A 15,753-nucleotide genomic window follows, 5' to 3' on the forward strand; every position below is an offset into this window, starting at 1 on the left:
GCTTCACTTGTTCGGAAAAAAAATGCGGGTACGTCGCGTGCCATGGTCTGCACCCAAAAAGAAATCCATGCGAAAACTGCGCTGCTTTCATAAGTCTTGTAAGCAAATAAAATTTTGCTAACACTCCTTGAATTTTGCTCATTTTCATCCTTGAAATCCTTGAAAAGTCCTTGAATTTTCAGTCAAATATTCTGTACGAACCCTGGGCGAAAAGCAAAAATGCCCGTGTGTTTGAGATTTCAGCGCTTGTTAAAGATACCCAAGTGGTAAAAATTAATCCGGAGCCCTCCACTACGGCGCGCCTCATCGCCTGTTAAACCCCACAATCAATCAATCAATCAATCCAAAAGTTTATTACACTTGCATTGTCACATTTCGCATCCTATCACTCGCAGGTCCCCCGTGATATTGCACTTTTTTCAGTTGCTTTTTGGGCACTGCATCTATTCTTGGTGTCATGTAAAGATAGACACAAAAAGGGTCAAGATCAGTACGTAGAAAACGCTATTCAATTTCACACAAGCAAGCGCGTCACTGGCTAAGTCAAATCCGAAGCCTCCAGCATGAACACCCAGTGCAGAGCCATTTTTTGTATATGCCATTGTACTAACTAAATGAGCCTGAATAATGGTGTATTTTTGCTTTTATTTTAAGTATGAATAACAGTTTTGACACAGGCACGAAAAAGAAAAGGAATGAACAGAAATGTAATAGCAGGCAGAAACTGCAGCTCTTGTTTGAGAGCTTGTGTGTGCTCTCTGCTTATTCTTTTCACATGGCACACTAGGATGCACTGCTGTGAGCATTCTCACTGGTTGCCCAGTATTCCATTATCGGGGCCAGTGGGAAAGTGAGCAGCGGCTCTCTGACCATGCGTGCATGGCTGTGACAGAAACTCTACAGGCACTGTTTCTGCCGCATCAACGTCATGTAAACAACACGCTGAGCTTACAAGTCACAGATACGTTGCAGCTTCAGCAGACTCGGGCACCTCATCTCACTGCTGCATTAGCTCGCTGCGATGCGCGTCTGTCGCAGCCATGTGAATGCGGCCTGGGATCTTCAGGAGAAGGGCAGTGCTCCATTTGCTTGTATTTTGAAATTGAACAGCATATTTTATTGGTGCACCCACCTTGGTCCTTTTTTTTTTTTTTTTTTTTTTTTTGCATATGTCTCTGCATGGCAAAAAACAGACGTAGCTTTTTGTGCCTTTCGTGTCGATGCTGGAGTCATTTGTGGGGGGCCCTTAAGATACATACCTAAACCCTGTACCTTTGGACAAGGGTTCCACATTCCTTCTAACAGCATGTCCATAACAGCACTATTTTTTAACATAGTTTTTACATGTTTAGTACTTCGCGGTGTTGGTATTTTTTTTTTTTTCATTGATTTCTATTTGAGAAGCGTAGGGAATTTAAAAATGACCATTTGTTTTGTTTTTGGCTGGCGTCAGCTGCAAATGTGTCAGAAAAGGAGGAGAAATGTACTGCATCAAGATTTTGCATGGAAAAAAGGTGCAGCAAAACTGGAAAAAAAAAAGCTGGTCATCTTAGATGTGGAAATAGAAATTGCATTTCCAGATAACAGAAAAAGATATGCCTAATTAAAAAAAAAATAAACATAAAGCACTCCAAATGCTAGTTATTGTCTGAATGAATGGTCAGAAGTGGGTTTTACTCAGCGACAGATCCAAGAAAAGAGAAAAAGCGAGAGGCAGGAAAGCCCCTACTGAATTTCATGGACTAGCACTTGAGCCACAGTGCATGCAGTCTGTCTTTGTCTAGTTTTAGGGTTTGAGTTGCTTGAGGCATAATGCTGTTGCTGGATATTACATTTGCAAAATTGATCCCAAGTGTTCCCGAACTATTTTTAAATCCTGCATTGTGGGTCCATTGGAGAGGGATTAAGAGCGTACCCTGTTGTGTTTGCCTGTACTGATTTTTACAGATGGCTTTCGTAAGGTGACCAACATCGACCAAGGCCTGAGGTCAGATCGAGAGGAGATTGAGTTTTTTCACAATTTCTTCATTCGGGGTCAAGAATGCCTACTCGAATTCATAAAGCGGAAGGTAAGCACTGATGTTGGCCCTTGTGCTTTTCTTCTATGCCACTTCTTTGGAAATGTCGACAGACATTCGCATTCGAGTTGGGTTTTGGAAGGGGAGGGGGGATGCTTAAAGGCCAACTGCACTCAAAATTTCAACCTCTTGAAAACCTTATTTTCGTATAGTCTGCCTAAAAGGACTCCAGAATACAAAATATTATGGCTCATACGCGTATCTATGGCTGTGAAAAATCGGCGATTTTGAAACAAACTGAGAAGAGCGCGGCCATTACAAGTGACGTTGCAGCTGGCCCAGTCGGCGGCCGGCCTGCCGGAGGGTACCTGTGCGCAACGTTTCCCCCTCACAGTAGCCCTAGGAGAAAAGCGCCCATCGGAGCTCGACCGGTTCTCGTCGCTGGCCGAAGGAAAACGCACTTGGCTGCCGGCATTGCCACTTCCCCTTTGTAGCTGTTTGCATGTTTCGCCAGCAGGTGCAGCGTCACCTGCGACGGAGCTATTTGGAACTTTTATAGCTTATTAACAACGCATTTGATAGGGCTACTAGCTATGTCCCAGTCGCTTCGGTGGTACGTACTGTACGTTTGGCCGAGGTGAAATTTGAGTGCAGTCTGCCTTTAAGCAGTTGCAAGTGCAAAGTGGCTGCACGAGAACTGGGTACATAACATACAGCAGAGAAGAAGTGCTCACTTCAACTGAGGCATCACTATTGTCTATGCGTACTCAGATGAACCAAGCATGAGGGCAGAAAAGAAAATTCAGTGCCCTTCCACTGTGTAAGAAGGATGACCAGTGGAGCTGGGCGCAGACAAAGAAGGGCACAAAACAAACATGTAGGAAAAACTCTGTGTAATGATAGCCATCCTAGCGGGTAATCTCAGTATTTTTTAATGACACCTACGTTAAGTTGAGATGTACAGAGCATTTACCAGAAAGCTGCCTTTGCTGCAAGATTCAGTTTTGTGGATGCGGCTTAATTTTGATGCATGGCTTCGGCTTCATGCTCTCAAAACTCTGGATTTGCATGTCGTCGCTCGCACCGTGCGGAGTGTATGGGACGAAAGGACACACGCCGGTGATATACCCTCTCCTCCACCAGTGCAAGGTGTGATTTGCCAGCTCCCATACCTGTGAGACTGGGATGGGAACCTTCCTGGTGGTGGGTTTGGGAAGCTGCCCTTGCGTGACACCACCGAACAGACGACAACGCCTGACTTGGAAGAGCTTCTCTGTTAAAACTGTCCGTATGAGTTTCTAAAGCTTCGCAATGGGCCAACCATGATGCAATTTATTTTTGCCCAGCTCACCAGGTTGTGCACAAAATCTGAACTGTGGCATGCAGACTTGCTCTGTCAAGCGGGCTCTGCTCTTCCTTTATTTTTTCTGCATGTGTGGTTTATCCCACTCGTACCAAAGACGTAAAACTAGGAGCCTTTTATAGTATTTGCGTTCATAATAAATACAGTGAAATCTCATTATGCGATTCGACGTAATACGTTTTTCTTTTCATTCCCGGCCGACTTCACCTGGAAGTAATGCGTTTTTGTGCATTTAATACGATCACATTTTTGCCGAAAACTGGATAATACGACCACGAAAGTAGATCTTGACCAACAGTTCCTGAAATCTTTTGTTTATTCTTTGCTATACTAGCTCATTCTAACAAGCCACGATCTGCACGTTGTAGATAAGGCACAACACGGATTGTCGTACAAAACAGTGCCCGGCGTAACGAAAAATATCTGCAGCTTATTTTTTTACAATTCTGCCAAAGTTACTCCTGGACGTTAAAAAGAAGTGCCGCACAAATTGACCAGGTACTGCAGTGTTGCTCAATAAAAGTGAGTTGCTGACGGAGGATGCATATTTTCCTCCTTTTTTTAATCTGTTTGGTTGATACGATTTTCGCATACATATTATATTTTATTTTCCTGTCCGCTGAAAAACATATCGAGATTTCACTGTACATGCTTCTGTTCGTCGCTGAAATTTTATTATTTTATTATTTTTTTTAACAATGAATGCATTGCCTTTTTTATCTAAATAAATGCTGCTAAAACGCGCGCTTTATACAGTACACACCCTGTACAGATTGCCCGGGGGTTGGCTCGGGCCATAAAAAGCATTCCTGTTGCTGCCAGGTGCCTGTTATCACCTTCAGTGCTCCCTCCTTTGGCGCCTCCAAGTCTGCCCTGCTTTGACCTGCAGGCAAGCTAATGAAGGTGATAAGATAAGAATGGGCGGAAAGAGTAAAACTTCAGCTACAGGAAAACATAAAGGATAGTGCTTCCAAGGGAAAGTTCTTGCCTGTGATATCACTTACACAGGTCTGGACTGTTTCGAAGAACATGCACTCGACTTTGTTCAGATTACACGTTTAGTGGCTGTTGCGACTGGACTTCTCTTGACAACTTGTGTAATGGTAGCGGGGCTAGCGAGCTCCTTGCATGCGATTTGCATCCATTTAGAGGTGAGGAGCCAGAGGCATGGTTCGACCTGTTTAATCAGGCGAAAAGCAAAAACGCCCGTGTGTACGAGATTTCGGCGCACGATAAAGATCCCCAGGTGGTCAAAATTAATCCGGAGCCCTCCACTACGGCGCACCTCATCGCCTGCGTTGCGTCGGCGCGTTAAACCCTACAATCAATCAATCGACCTGTTTAATCTATGACGAGATGGAAGGCATATTGAGGTTACAGCACGCAGGGTTGGAAGGAAAATTCCAACATAAGTGCTCCCTCCTACAGCATAACAGCTCTAAAGCACTGCCCAGTGCACACTGACTGCAGTGCAGTCACTCCATCCGTTTTACAGGCACTGCACCAGTGGCTGGAAATGGTCGGAAAGTTTGCTCACTGCACAAAGGAGCAAGTAATAACACACATACATACCGGGTGCGCGAGGTATTTGAGAACAGAATGCTGGCGTGAGGCACAACGGAATATCTCCAGCAAAATCAGACATATTTTAACCAAACTTGGCGAAGTACATCTCCTATGGTTTATTTCCATAACTGCTCAATGAATCCGTCATCAGCCGCAATAAGCGATTTCATTTGGCTTCACAAACGGCTGCATGTACGGATCAGGTGCTCCTTAGAGATGTTGGCCCTTGAGTGAGAAATGGCGGCCTTCAGCGAGCATTTTGTATTTTGAGGTGCATGCCGCTGTGCAATGGTTCATCGCTCTACACGCAAGTAATTAAATGGTGGCTCGTAATCGAGGTACATAGCTGCTGATTGGTAACATGGCCAAATGTGAACGACGCAAGGCAGATATTGTGCAGAAAGAGGAAAGAAAAGGTGGGCTCAGGCTTGTCTTCCAGAGAACTCACCCCACATCTGCGCGTTTTTCAGGGGGAAAAAAGAAGCATCAGCTTTGCTGTTCATTCGGGCCAGATACTTTGAAATTTCCTGACACTCACATTCTGATTGAAGTGAGTCTAGAATCATTTATTATTTCGTTGAATACCCTCTAAAATAAGCGCATGCCCCTCGTTGTTAGTAATCTTGGGGGTAAACCAGACCATGATATGGAATTTTACTGCAAAAATTGGGCATGAATGAGTGAAAGGTTTGCATGAATAAATTCCGAATGTATAGTGTTCACAGCAGGCAGGGCTCACAAGTACTCAAAAAACAGAATGTATATAAGGCCAAGAGTGGGCTGAATTTGTGAGGTAGGCCCAAGCGTAGAGTGGTATGTGAAACCTTTTGCAGCGCCACCTTTCCTGACAGCACTGTAGAGTTAATAGTTGAGGGCCTCGTCGAAAAGGTCAGTTCCGGTGGGGGTCAGCAGCTGGGCGTCGGAGCTCTACCCGTGACAATGCTGCATGTTCATGGCCTGCAACACTTGCTAGAGACTAAGGCTGGAAGGGGAGGCACAGTAAAGATACCCAGGGGGTCTAAATTATTCCATATCCCACCACTGCAGTTTGTCTCAGCCCAGGTGTAGCTTTGGCGGGTGGTAACCACGCGCACCCATATTGCACAGTTTTGATACAAATCCGTTTTCCTGCGCCAAGCTGCTTCAGAAGCATGAAAACTCAAAAAGTTGCGCCAAACTACTTCATAACAGCCTGAAACCGTATGATTTTGACGCTCACGTCAGTTGCAATGGGAAAAAATTCCGGCTTCACATAACGATTGTCCAGGCAGCCCGAGGCGACTATATTTTTTGCGATTTGATCGAGCGATTGATTGTTCAATCAACCGCTCATTCGGAAAACATGAGGATCAGATGGCGAACAATGTCTAGGAAGTCGCGTTTTCGGGTTGCACGTTTCACATTCTGTGCGTTTCCATATTTACCCCGTCAAAAGCCATTGAAAAATACTTATGTCAGCTGAGGTGACGAACCATTTGCGGAAGTTGACGAAACCACGGTAATTTTTGGTGCGCTGCATCTCCAGAACGACACCGCCTGGTGCCACCATCTTTGTATGGGTAGATTGGCCAAGCTCTCTTCTTCTGCTTTTTGGCGCCTTTATCAAAAACGCAAATGGCAAAAGTGGTGAAACAAAGGAACTGACAGTTTCTAAAGCGCGATTGGCTCTCTGGTTGGGTTCGTCAAAACGGCCTTCCCGATCGCTGGGTGAAACACCCGCCGCGTTGTTCAGGCACTTTGTTCGCTTCGCCAATTTTTTTTGCTGGTTTAGGTTAACAAGCGGCTGGATCCCGTTTTGTCGGTTTATCTGTTGCGGGGGCTAAGCAGTAACATTATTGCGGTGATTATGCTTTAGAATGTGCGCCAGATTGCAGCAAGTTGCGTGGCTCGTAAGGCGGCGTTAATCGAAAGGAACGTGCTACCCGTCTAGTGTGAAACGTGGTGCGTGCGTCTTGGTTTTTGTGGACCGAAATTTTGGACTTATTGCAGTGTTATAAAAAGCTGAGTTATTGCTGTTTGACAGCGAGCTTGCTAGCCGTGGGAATGGGATGATGGACATGCAAAAAGTTGCGGTGGAGGCTGCATCGTCGCAAAGTGTTCAAGCAGCACCCGAAGTGTTGTTACTACTTGTTAAACTGATTACTATTGTTAAACTCAGTAGTAATTATTAATGAATCTCAAGTGAAATGTAAGGCCAAAGATGAGGTGGCTAAACATAACAACGTTACTTAAATTTTGATTCTGTCGAACGTGCACCTCGGGGATTGAAATAGGAGGGCTGTTAGGGTGCAACGACCGTCGCCTCGCTTTGCGCAACTTTTCCGTGACTTTACACTCGTTCGTACAACGCAGTCTGGGAATACATTCAAATGATAATTAGTACACCTTACGATTGCTGCATTTTTTTTTAATTTGGTATTTTTTACGGCTCTTTACGTTGTCTATGCTCACTCAATAAAACTTAGTTTGTAAAAAAGTACCGCAGTTTGTGTAATTTGTGATACTTTGTTTAAAAAAAAACTCTCCCAAAGCTGTTTCAGTGTGATGTGCAGTCTAAACTAATTAAAGAGTGTACTTCCCCAAGCCCAGTTACTAGAAGTTTGATTTTTTTAGGCTCCTAAGATGACGTAATAAATGTCATTAGCTGCTCCAAATTGTGGTTATTCTGCTCCAGAATTTAGATTTTGCTGCACCAGAAACTGCTCCCAAATCTGTTTCAGATGTCTTACCCCTGCTGGTGCGGCATTCTGGTGGCGTTCTCTCCCCCTGAAAAGCTTTCATGCATTTGTAGTGCTGTAGGCTGCCCATTTGTTGTCTGCTGGAAAAAACACAAAATGCATTAGATTGCCTGCAAGGTGGGAGTTGTGAACAGGATTCCTGTGTCTTGTGGCAAAGGGCGTGAACAGTCTGATGTGGACTCCCAGGAGATTGCAGGCTGTGGCAGACGGAGGCCACTTGGCGTACCACTTTTGCTGGTGCTCGTGCTCCTTTGATGGCACGTGCATCCTGCGCTGTCTTTACACTAGTCAAGAGGAAAATTTTTGAAGCCAAGGATGATTGCTAAGCATCCCTTCTTTAGGATTATCCTCAGTGCAATTTTGCTTATCATTGAAGTAATGATCACTCATGAGTGCATAATTTTTTCAGAAATAAACTGGCAGTGTTCCTACTTGTGCCTCTTTCCACCCGCTGAGGTGCAGTATTCCAAAAAAAGATGTCTACTTTAAATGGTGCCTTGTGCTAGCAAGGCACTGCTGGGCTCCTTTGGTATTTCTTTTTGTGCCACACAATGGAATTGTTGATAATTTGCCTAGTAAAAGTTCAGAATAGCTGACACTGTGCTGGGGGGTGTCCGTTTGGTTGAGAATGTTTGTCTTGTTAGCAGGGTGATGTGGAGCAGTCAGTGGTGTCGGCCCAGAAAAGTGAGCAGGAGAAAACCACTTCCACCTGCAGGTGCCCTCTGGCAGAGGTGGTGGCAGTGCGGCAGGGGGGCCCGAGGAGGGCCGGGCGCGGGCCGAGGTGCTACGGGAGCTGCTGTCGGATGTGGGCAGCATGCAGGGCCGACAGGAGCACATGGACCAGCTGCTGGCCGACATGAAGAAGGAGAACGAGGCCCTGTGGCGCGAGGTGGCCCGCCTGCGCCAGAAGCACCTCAAGCAGCAGCAGATCGTCGAGAAGCTCATCCAGTTCCTGGTCACCATGGTGCAGGCCAACCGCAACATCACCGTAAAGCGCAAGATGCCCCTCATGCTGCACGACAGCCCCAGCAACGCCGCCAAGGTGCCCCGGCTCTCCAAGGCCTACGTCACCGACTACCAAGTCAGCTCGGTAGGCGCTCAGCTGCTCCGCTTGAGGGGCTCCATTCTGAGAAGGGGTCCCACTAAGAGGTGTAGGTATAAGCATGCAGCCGAGTGGTGGCTGCCTCCCCGGTGCTGAACAAGTAGCGCTTGCTTCAGCAGCGTACCTTGTTCCGGTGTTTATTGGGCACGAAAAGCTACGTTGCCAGTGCGTGAAATGCTCGTGTCCAGAGGGCTTTGTGCAGGCAGTGCAGGAAGCTTTGTGCAGGCAGCTGCAAACACAAGGGGGTGGTCACAGAATACACAGTGTGGGATGAGAACGCAAAGCATGCGTGCACGTGCACACTGGACACTGCTTATTGCATTCATTAGTTGTCAAGTCGCAGTGTTTTTCCAAGCCATCGCATTTATTTCATTCTGTGGAATAGCCCTCTCTCTCTCTCCCTCTCCCACATAGATGAAGGGGGTCCCTGGTTTTAAGCCGGTACTGTAATTTTTTAACCTATGCATTTGAAATTTTTACGCTGAGTATTTTGACGTGCCAAGAACAGATAGCAATCAATTGTTTCCCATGTTGTAAATTAGAATTTCTGTAATACAGTTAAACCTCGGTGTAACGAAGTCGGTAAAATTCGTAATTTACTTCGTTACATTGAAATTTCGCTACATTGAAATTCGCGGTTATAATGAAGTGTTCATCCCGTGAAGCGTTTCCTGCAAAAGAAAACGTGGCGCACATACACGGTCGGCGCACTGTTTCTGTTTCTATCGGAGCATAATCGTCTGCGCGGGATCAGCGTAAGCCGCATGGAGCGTTTTCTCCCCGCAAAAACGCGCCCCGCAAGCCACAGATGCACTCATGCAGCCGCGGAGACCACCCGCGCGATGCGGGTAGCTCTAGCGACCGCTTCTAACCGCTCGCTGAAACGCAACTCGAGTGCAAACGAAAGGGGCATGAGAGAAAAAAAAAAGCAGATAACGTGAGCGAAATTTTCACTGTTAAACGTCATACGCGCCGCTTACGAAAGCGCCCATCAAATATTCTCTGCGGCGTCCTAATCGTCTGGCCAGCCGGCATCCCCGAGCGCTTCGAAGCTCCCGCCATAGGATGCGCGCCTCCCCATTGGCGAAACTGTCAGGCTCCTCCCACTGCCGCGCGCAGCGCGAGCCACTTTGGCTGAGACAAGCCGCCGCCGGCGCGCAAGCGCGGACACCGGTGTGAAAAAAAACGCGCGCGCAAAGCTTATAAGGATTACAAATGCTTGCTGGAACGATGAAACCCAACAAGCATGAGTGAACTCGAACGAAGGGCAAAGCAGCGGCATGCGGCGGCGGCGGCTACGCCAGAGGCGATTAGGCTTACCATCGCAGATGATATTTGATGGGCGCTTTCGTAAGCGGCGCGTATGACGTTTTACAGTGAAAATTTCGCCTACGCTATCCGCTTTTTTTCTCGCGTGCCCCTCTAGTTTGACCCTCAAGTTGCGTTTCAGCGAGCGGTTAGAAGCGGTCGCTGGAGCTACCCGCATCGTGCGGGTGGTCTCCGCGGCTGCGTCAGCGCGCCTGTGGCTTGCGGGGTGCGTCTTGCGTTTTTGCGGGGAGAAAACGCTCCGTGCCGTTAAAGGGGCACTGACACAAAAATTTTGCATCTCGTTTTTTTTGTTGCGATAAGTAGGTAGTGACCTACTTATAACCTGTAGAAACCTCATTTGCTTCAGCGTGCGACGGTTGTTTAATTAGAGGCATTTTCAATGCGGCCAGTCGCAGTTTCGGTTTCAGCGAGTGCCGCGAAACGATGGATTTTCTGGATTTTGTGTGAACAAAGCTGACCACGTGACCGTCGGAGGGATATCACAGAGCAGAGCCGCCGTAGCACTGTCGAATCCGCATCGACGGCAGTTTCTGCGAATGCCCCCACGTACTGATCTCGTGAGGCGCTTAATTAAAAAGCGACCGTGGATGTGACGCAGGCGCTGCGAGTGAAAATGCTACAGCGGCTAAAGAACGACGCGCGACGCTCGAGACGGTGGGTGGCAAGACGCGCGCTGGGAGCAGCCGGCCGGTCTGCCTAGCCTACAGGTCCGCCTACAGATGTGTTCGCGGCTTAGCACTGCGGCAGATATTCGAGTGCCGCTCTCGTAAGCGGTGCAGATGACAATTTTTAATGCAACCCGCCATCGCATCATTAACTCCTTTCTCATGTAAGCCACCATGGTCGGGACTTGGGGACAATTTCGTGCAGCGGTAACAAGCTATCACTCGAGCTACCTGCGCCGGCCTGGGCCACTTCGCGGCCGTGGCCGCCGCCTGCACAGCGACCGTGCGGCTAGCTCAGTGGGCTTTTCGTGCCTCCGGCGCGTTTTTGCATCCAATGGTAATAAACAGTAATAGAAACAGAGTGCCTGGAATCGCTGTAGAACTTTGGTCGCGGCCAGCTGCCCGATGAGCTGACGAAATCACGGCGCCTCCGCCGCCAACGATCGGGTCGTTCGTTCTCGAGAGCAGAAGCTCCGCCCTCCGGCCCTCCGATTGGAGCGGCGAGCCGGGCGAGCCGGCGCAAAACGCCGGCAGTGCGGAAGCGGCAAACACAAACTCGTGACGTGTTTAGATGTTGTTTATTTACACAATCTCCTCGGGATGTCGATTGCGCGTAGTCCTCTGCTGGCTGCTCGGTTGCGTTTCGCACACTTTAAAATTGATTTTAAATATGTTCTAGGTTGTATTCGCCGCTGATATTTTGCAGATGATGTATATGTGTTCCCACCAATCTATCTCCGAAGTTATCTCGCCTTCAAAATTTTGTGTCAGTGCCCCTTTAAGGCTGATGCCCGCGTAGACGATTAAGCTCTGACAGAAACAGAAGTAGTGGGCGAGCCGTGTATGCACGCCACGCAGTTTGTAGGCAAGGGACTCGCTCACAGACTCCGTGGCTGGCTGCATCCGCGGCGTTGGGCGGCCCGTGTCGCCGTTCGCGTTTTATTGAGACCCCATTTCGGCGCTTGCGTCTCCCGAAATCTACCTCTACAACTTAAATTTCGTGCCTAGTTCAACATGAAAATTCGTTACATTGAAATTCTGCAAAACGGGACTTCGTTACACAGAGGGTGAAAATACATGGTGTGCATACACTTGAAGTTACAAAAAATTCCGCGGTTCGTTACATCGAGGGTTTCGTTACATTGAAGTTCGTTACATCGAGGTTTAACTATTAGACTGTACCATCACACCAAATATTTTTGTAACCCGTGCATCAGTAAACAGTCTCTTGCATTATGTGCTCTATGCTCTGCGAGGACCAGAGAGTGCAACCATGCTAATTCTAGCTTTGTCATTGCAGAAATCTGTTCTCATAAAATTTTATATTATAAAGTGCTAGTTTTGCTCAAATTAATTTCTCAATGTTAAATTTTTGTAGTTTGATTGCCCTAACCAATCAATAAACTTTGAAATGCAGCATAAACTATGCAGATATGATCAGTGCGTGCCTAGATATTCTGGGTGCCAAATGATTCCTTGGTAAGAAAGCTAGTTTTCATAAGGCTAAGAATAAAGTTTAAAAATGTGGAGGCATAAAGCATCATTCAGAACACTTAATGGTGTGAAAGCTCAGGAAATAAGATTGGTTCAGTAACTCAAAGGTATAATTTTTTGTGATTTTCACTCGGGAGACTTTCACTCTTAATAAATGAAGGCAATATATGACCTTAAATGCAATAGCTTTGTTAGAATTCAGCCCTACTTGTAATGCACAGGTAATGCTTAAATGGGTGACCTTTTTTTTTTTTTTTTTTTTTCTGGGAACGGGGAAGGGGGGGGGACAAGTTGCAATAACAGGCCCTCTACAGATGCTAGTTTGTACTATGTTGTTCCCATTACCTTTCACAAGGTTTCTGGCGGTCCTGTCTTTTGCTGTTACATCAGCCAAAATTAAAGAAAGTTAAATCTTTTAGACCTGAATGCTGGTAATAAGATAGGAAAGAACAAGCATTTATCATTCACATCACAAAAAAGTCCACAGAACTGTTTTTAAACTTGAATTTGGAGAAGCCTCTCTTAAAAAGGGACCCTGCAACACTCTTTGAGCAGTGCAAGTAAACCTGCGCGACGCTTAGCTTACACTACCTGAATTACCTGAGCCAAATGTTACATGTGCACGTGAAGAGGTGAGCGCACAAATCGCCATGAAACCCGCTGAAAAACCTACCATGCTCTCTTCAGTCCTCCTTATTATGCACCCCTGGCAAGCATTGCAGGGGGCGGCAGAAAGTTAGATGGGCAGATGAGATCAAGAAGTTTGCGGGAATAAATTGGTCACAGTTGGCACAGGACCGAGGTAATTGGAGAATAATGGGAGAGGCCTTTGCTCTGCAGTGGGCGTAGATAGGCTGGTGATGAAGATGATGATGATGCACCCCTGGCATGGCCTAAACAACGTCATTGAGGCTATGGCTGTCCAATTGGTTGTCACTGGTCAACTTCGCGGCTAATTTCTCGCATTTCCTGTGACGATCCGCCATCGTCAGCGCTGTGTACAAACTTCATCTATGCCTGAACCTGTAGGCACAGTTTTGCCGTTTATTTTTTGTTTTGAGTGCGCGCAGAGTTTGAGTGATGAGCTCAATACTTCCCTTTCAATCAGACCAGACAACAAACGTTTATTGCTTCAAAGATGCCCTACCAGTCCGAGCGCGCGCTTGCGAGCAGGCAGCCATGCCTGCTTTTAAGTGCGAATGCACTTCTTAAGCGACCCTGAACCTGCGTCCACCGGCGATGTCCGTGCACGTGGAGATGGGCGCGCGCAGCCTGGCCGCTGACATGGCACATACCCACGTGGGGGATTGGCCAAGAATCGGGCGTGAGAAGGGCTAATGCACCTGCTTAAAGGAGTACTGACACGAAATTTCAAAGCTGAGATCCGCTCTAGCAATCAAGTACAACGACAACACAAATAGGTGTCTATGAATAAATGCATCTTTCTTTCTTTGTAGTTGTGTGTGTGTGTGTGATCTCTCTTTCGCGAACATTACCGAACCGCGCAAATTCAACTCGTGCATTCGCACTTTCACATTCTTCCCCTCGGGGAAATGTGGGAAATTTTTTTTGTGGCACCACACCGGAAATAGACCTGTCCACGTTGCGGAGAAAAGGAGAAAACTCCCTGGCCTGCGATATATTGAAGGCCACAGAAGAAAACGCTGCGAGCCGCCCTCCTCTCCGGAAGAGAGCGCGCAGCTTTTGTCGCAGTGTCCGCGGTTGAGTTTAGAGGGATAGATTATGCGCGATTTCTCATCGCGCGTAGTTTCGGTGATAGTGAACGAATTTTCATAATTCTTGTGGGTGGGGATTGCTGGGACAATAGACTTTACCCCAAAATACATTCCTAGTAGTTAATGGTAAGTGCTGCAGGGCCCCTTTAAAGCCAGAAGCCTTCAGCTGAGGCTTCTCAGTAAAATAACCGGTTAAACTAACTCACGCCAGCAGACAAAGGTGGCTAAAGGAGGCAATGACAGAAGGCGTGTGTGGCCCACCTGACACAGCAACCAGTATTTGCAGCAGGGTGAGGCAAAACCGGGGAGTCTGACTTCTTGGGCAGTCCCAAGGTACTGGCATATGCTTGGAGAGAATCTTGCAGTAGGGGCTGGGGAGCCCCATGCACCCTCTGTTAGGTTTCACTCATGGACATCGTGTTTTGGTCTAAAGTGTCATTGCATGTAGAAGACGGCTTCCTGCTATAAGGTGTGAGGTGACGGAGCGTTCCTTTGTTTTGCCTGGGACTCTTAGCTGTGTCAGGCATGCAGCCTAAGTTCCATTCCCATTGTACTGCACCGCCACCATGGTGGACAGAGTGCTTGACTTGCCAGTAGCTTCCCCTGCTGTTAATATGAGACTTGTAGCAGTGTTGCTTGTTGAGTGCACAGCTGTAGGCAAGCACATCCGCTGTTATAATTAGTTGCCAGGGGTAATGAGAACCATTTCAAAGTGGTTGACTTTTGTAATAACGCAAGGCAAAGCACTCTTGCCACAAATAAATATTTTTTTTTCTTCTTTGTGTGGCAGATCGGCGGAAAAATCAATTCTGAACACGCATTCTGCTGTTTGGCCCGTGGCTGTACAAACACAATTCTTGTACCTTCATTGTGTAGCGCATGCTGTCCGGCTGTTAAAAGGTCATGCTTGGGATTTTGTGCAGCCCGCCGGCTCCACGCTGTCCGAGGGTCCTGTAATACGAGACGTGACCGATCTAGTTGAAGACATGGGCGAGGCGAGCAGCACTGTGATTGGCGAAACTGTGGCGACCTCCCCGAGGGCAGTGGAGGTGCCTGGCCCTGCCCTGACCCCTCCAGACTCTGACGATGTCGAGGTGGCTCCCATAGTGGCCAGCCCCCTCAGCACAGGAGGTGCGATTGAGCCCCTGTGCCTCCTCGAACCTCTGCAGGGTGTGGAGAGGTGAGGAGGAGTGCAATCGTGCACTGCCTGATGTCTCTCAATAGCAAGCTAGCAAAGTAAAATGTCTGCGGCCAGTGTTTCAAAATATGACGGGAGCGTGGCATGCCTGTCACTCAGCACACTTGTCACTTGAGATAAAACTCTAAGCTGCCCCCCCCCCCCATAAGAAGTTAGCCTCCTCAGAAAGCACCTCCCAGAAGATTATGGTGGCCCTTCCTTGCTTTGCATGATACAGTGAGATTCCCCCAATTGGTTCGGAGCGTCAGGGAATTCTGGATGATACATATCTATAGGATTGGGTCAACAATTGTCACCGCACATTGCTGATTTTTAAATTACACTGCTGTCGCCCTTCGTTGCGCCTGCTCGGTAGCATTTCGGCCCTCTGCTTAGTGGCACATTTACTGCATGTTAATGTTTTTTAAGATTGAAGCTGTTTAGCAAATCGTAATTTTTCGGGTCTGCAGTCAAAAATACCGAGAAATTACCGAGTGAGCACAGGCCTCGTGGCGACAATTAACAAAACCAAGAAAATGCCTAGCAGTCGTGTGTGTGTGTGTGT

The 15,753-nt window shown here is 47.4% G+C and overlaps 1 protein-coding gene across 2 annotated transcripts in view; it reads left to right on the forward strand.

Annotated features, from left to right (window-relative positions):
• The window catches only part of LOC144154876 (uncharacterized), a 48,303-nt gene that overhangs the window by 13,677 nt on the left and 18,873 nt on the right, over positions 1-15,753 (forward strand). For both annotated transcript variants that reach the window (XM_077685957.1, XM_077685958.1), the window contains exons 3-5: positions 1,948-2,069; positions 8,401-8,775; positions 14,935-15,191. In XM_077685957.1, coding sequence (XP_077542083.1) covers positions 1,948-2,069; positions 8,401-8,775; positions 14,935-15,191 — 754 coding nt within the window. The remainder of the gene's footprint in view (positions 1-1,947; positions 2,070-8,400; positions 8,776-14,934; positions 15,192-15,753) is intronic.

The sequence above is a fragment of the Haemaphysalis longicornis genome, unplaced genomic scaffold (assembly GCF_048455015.1).
Source record: "Haemaphysalis longicornis isolate Haplotype H1 unplaced genomic scaffold, Haemaphysalis longicornis Haplotype H1 scaffold_1, whole genome shotgun sequence".
In the NCBI taxonomy this organism is placed as follows: Eukaryota; Metazoa; Arthropoda; class Arachnida; order Ixodida; family Ixodidae; genus Haemaphysalis; species Haemaphysalis longicornis.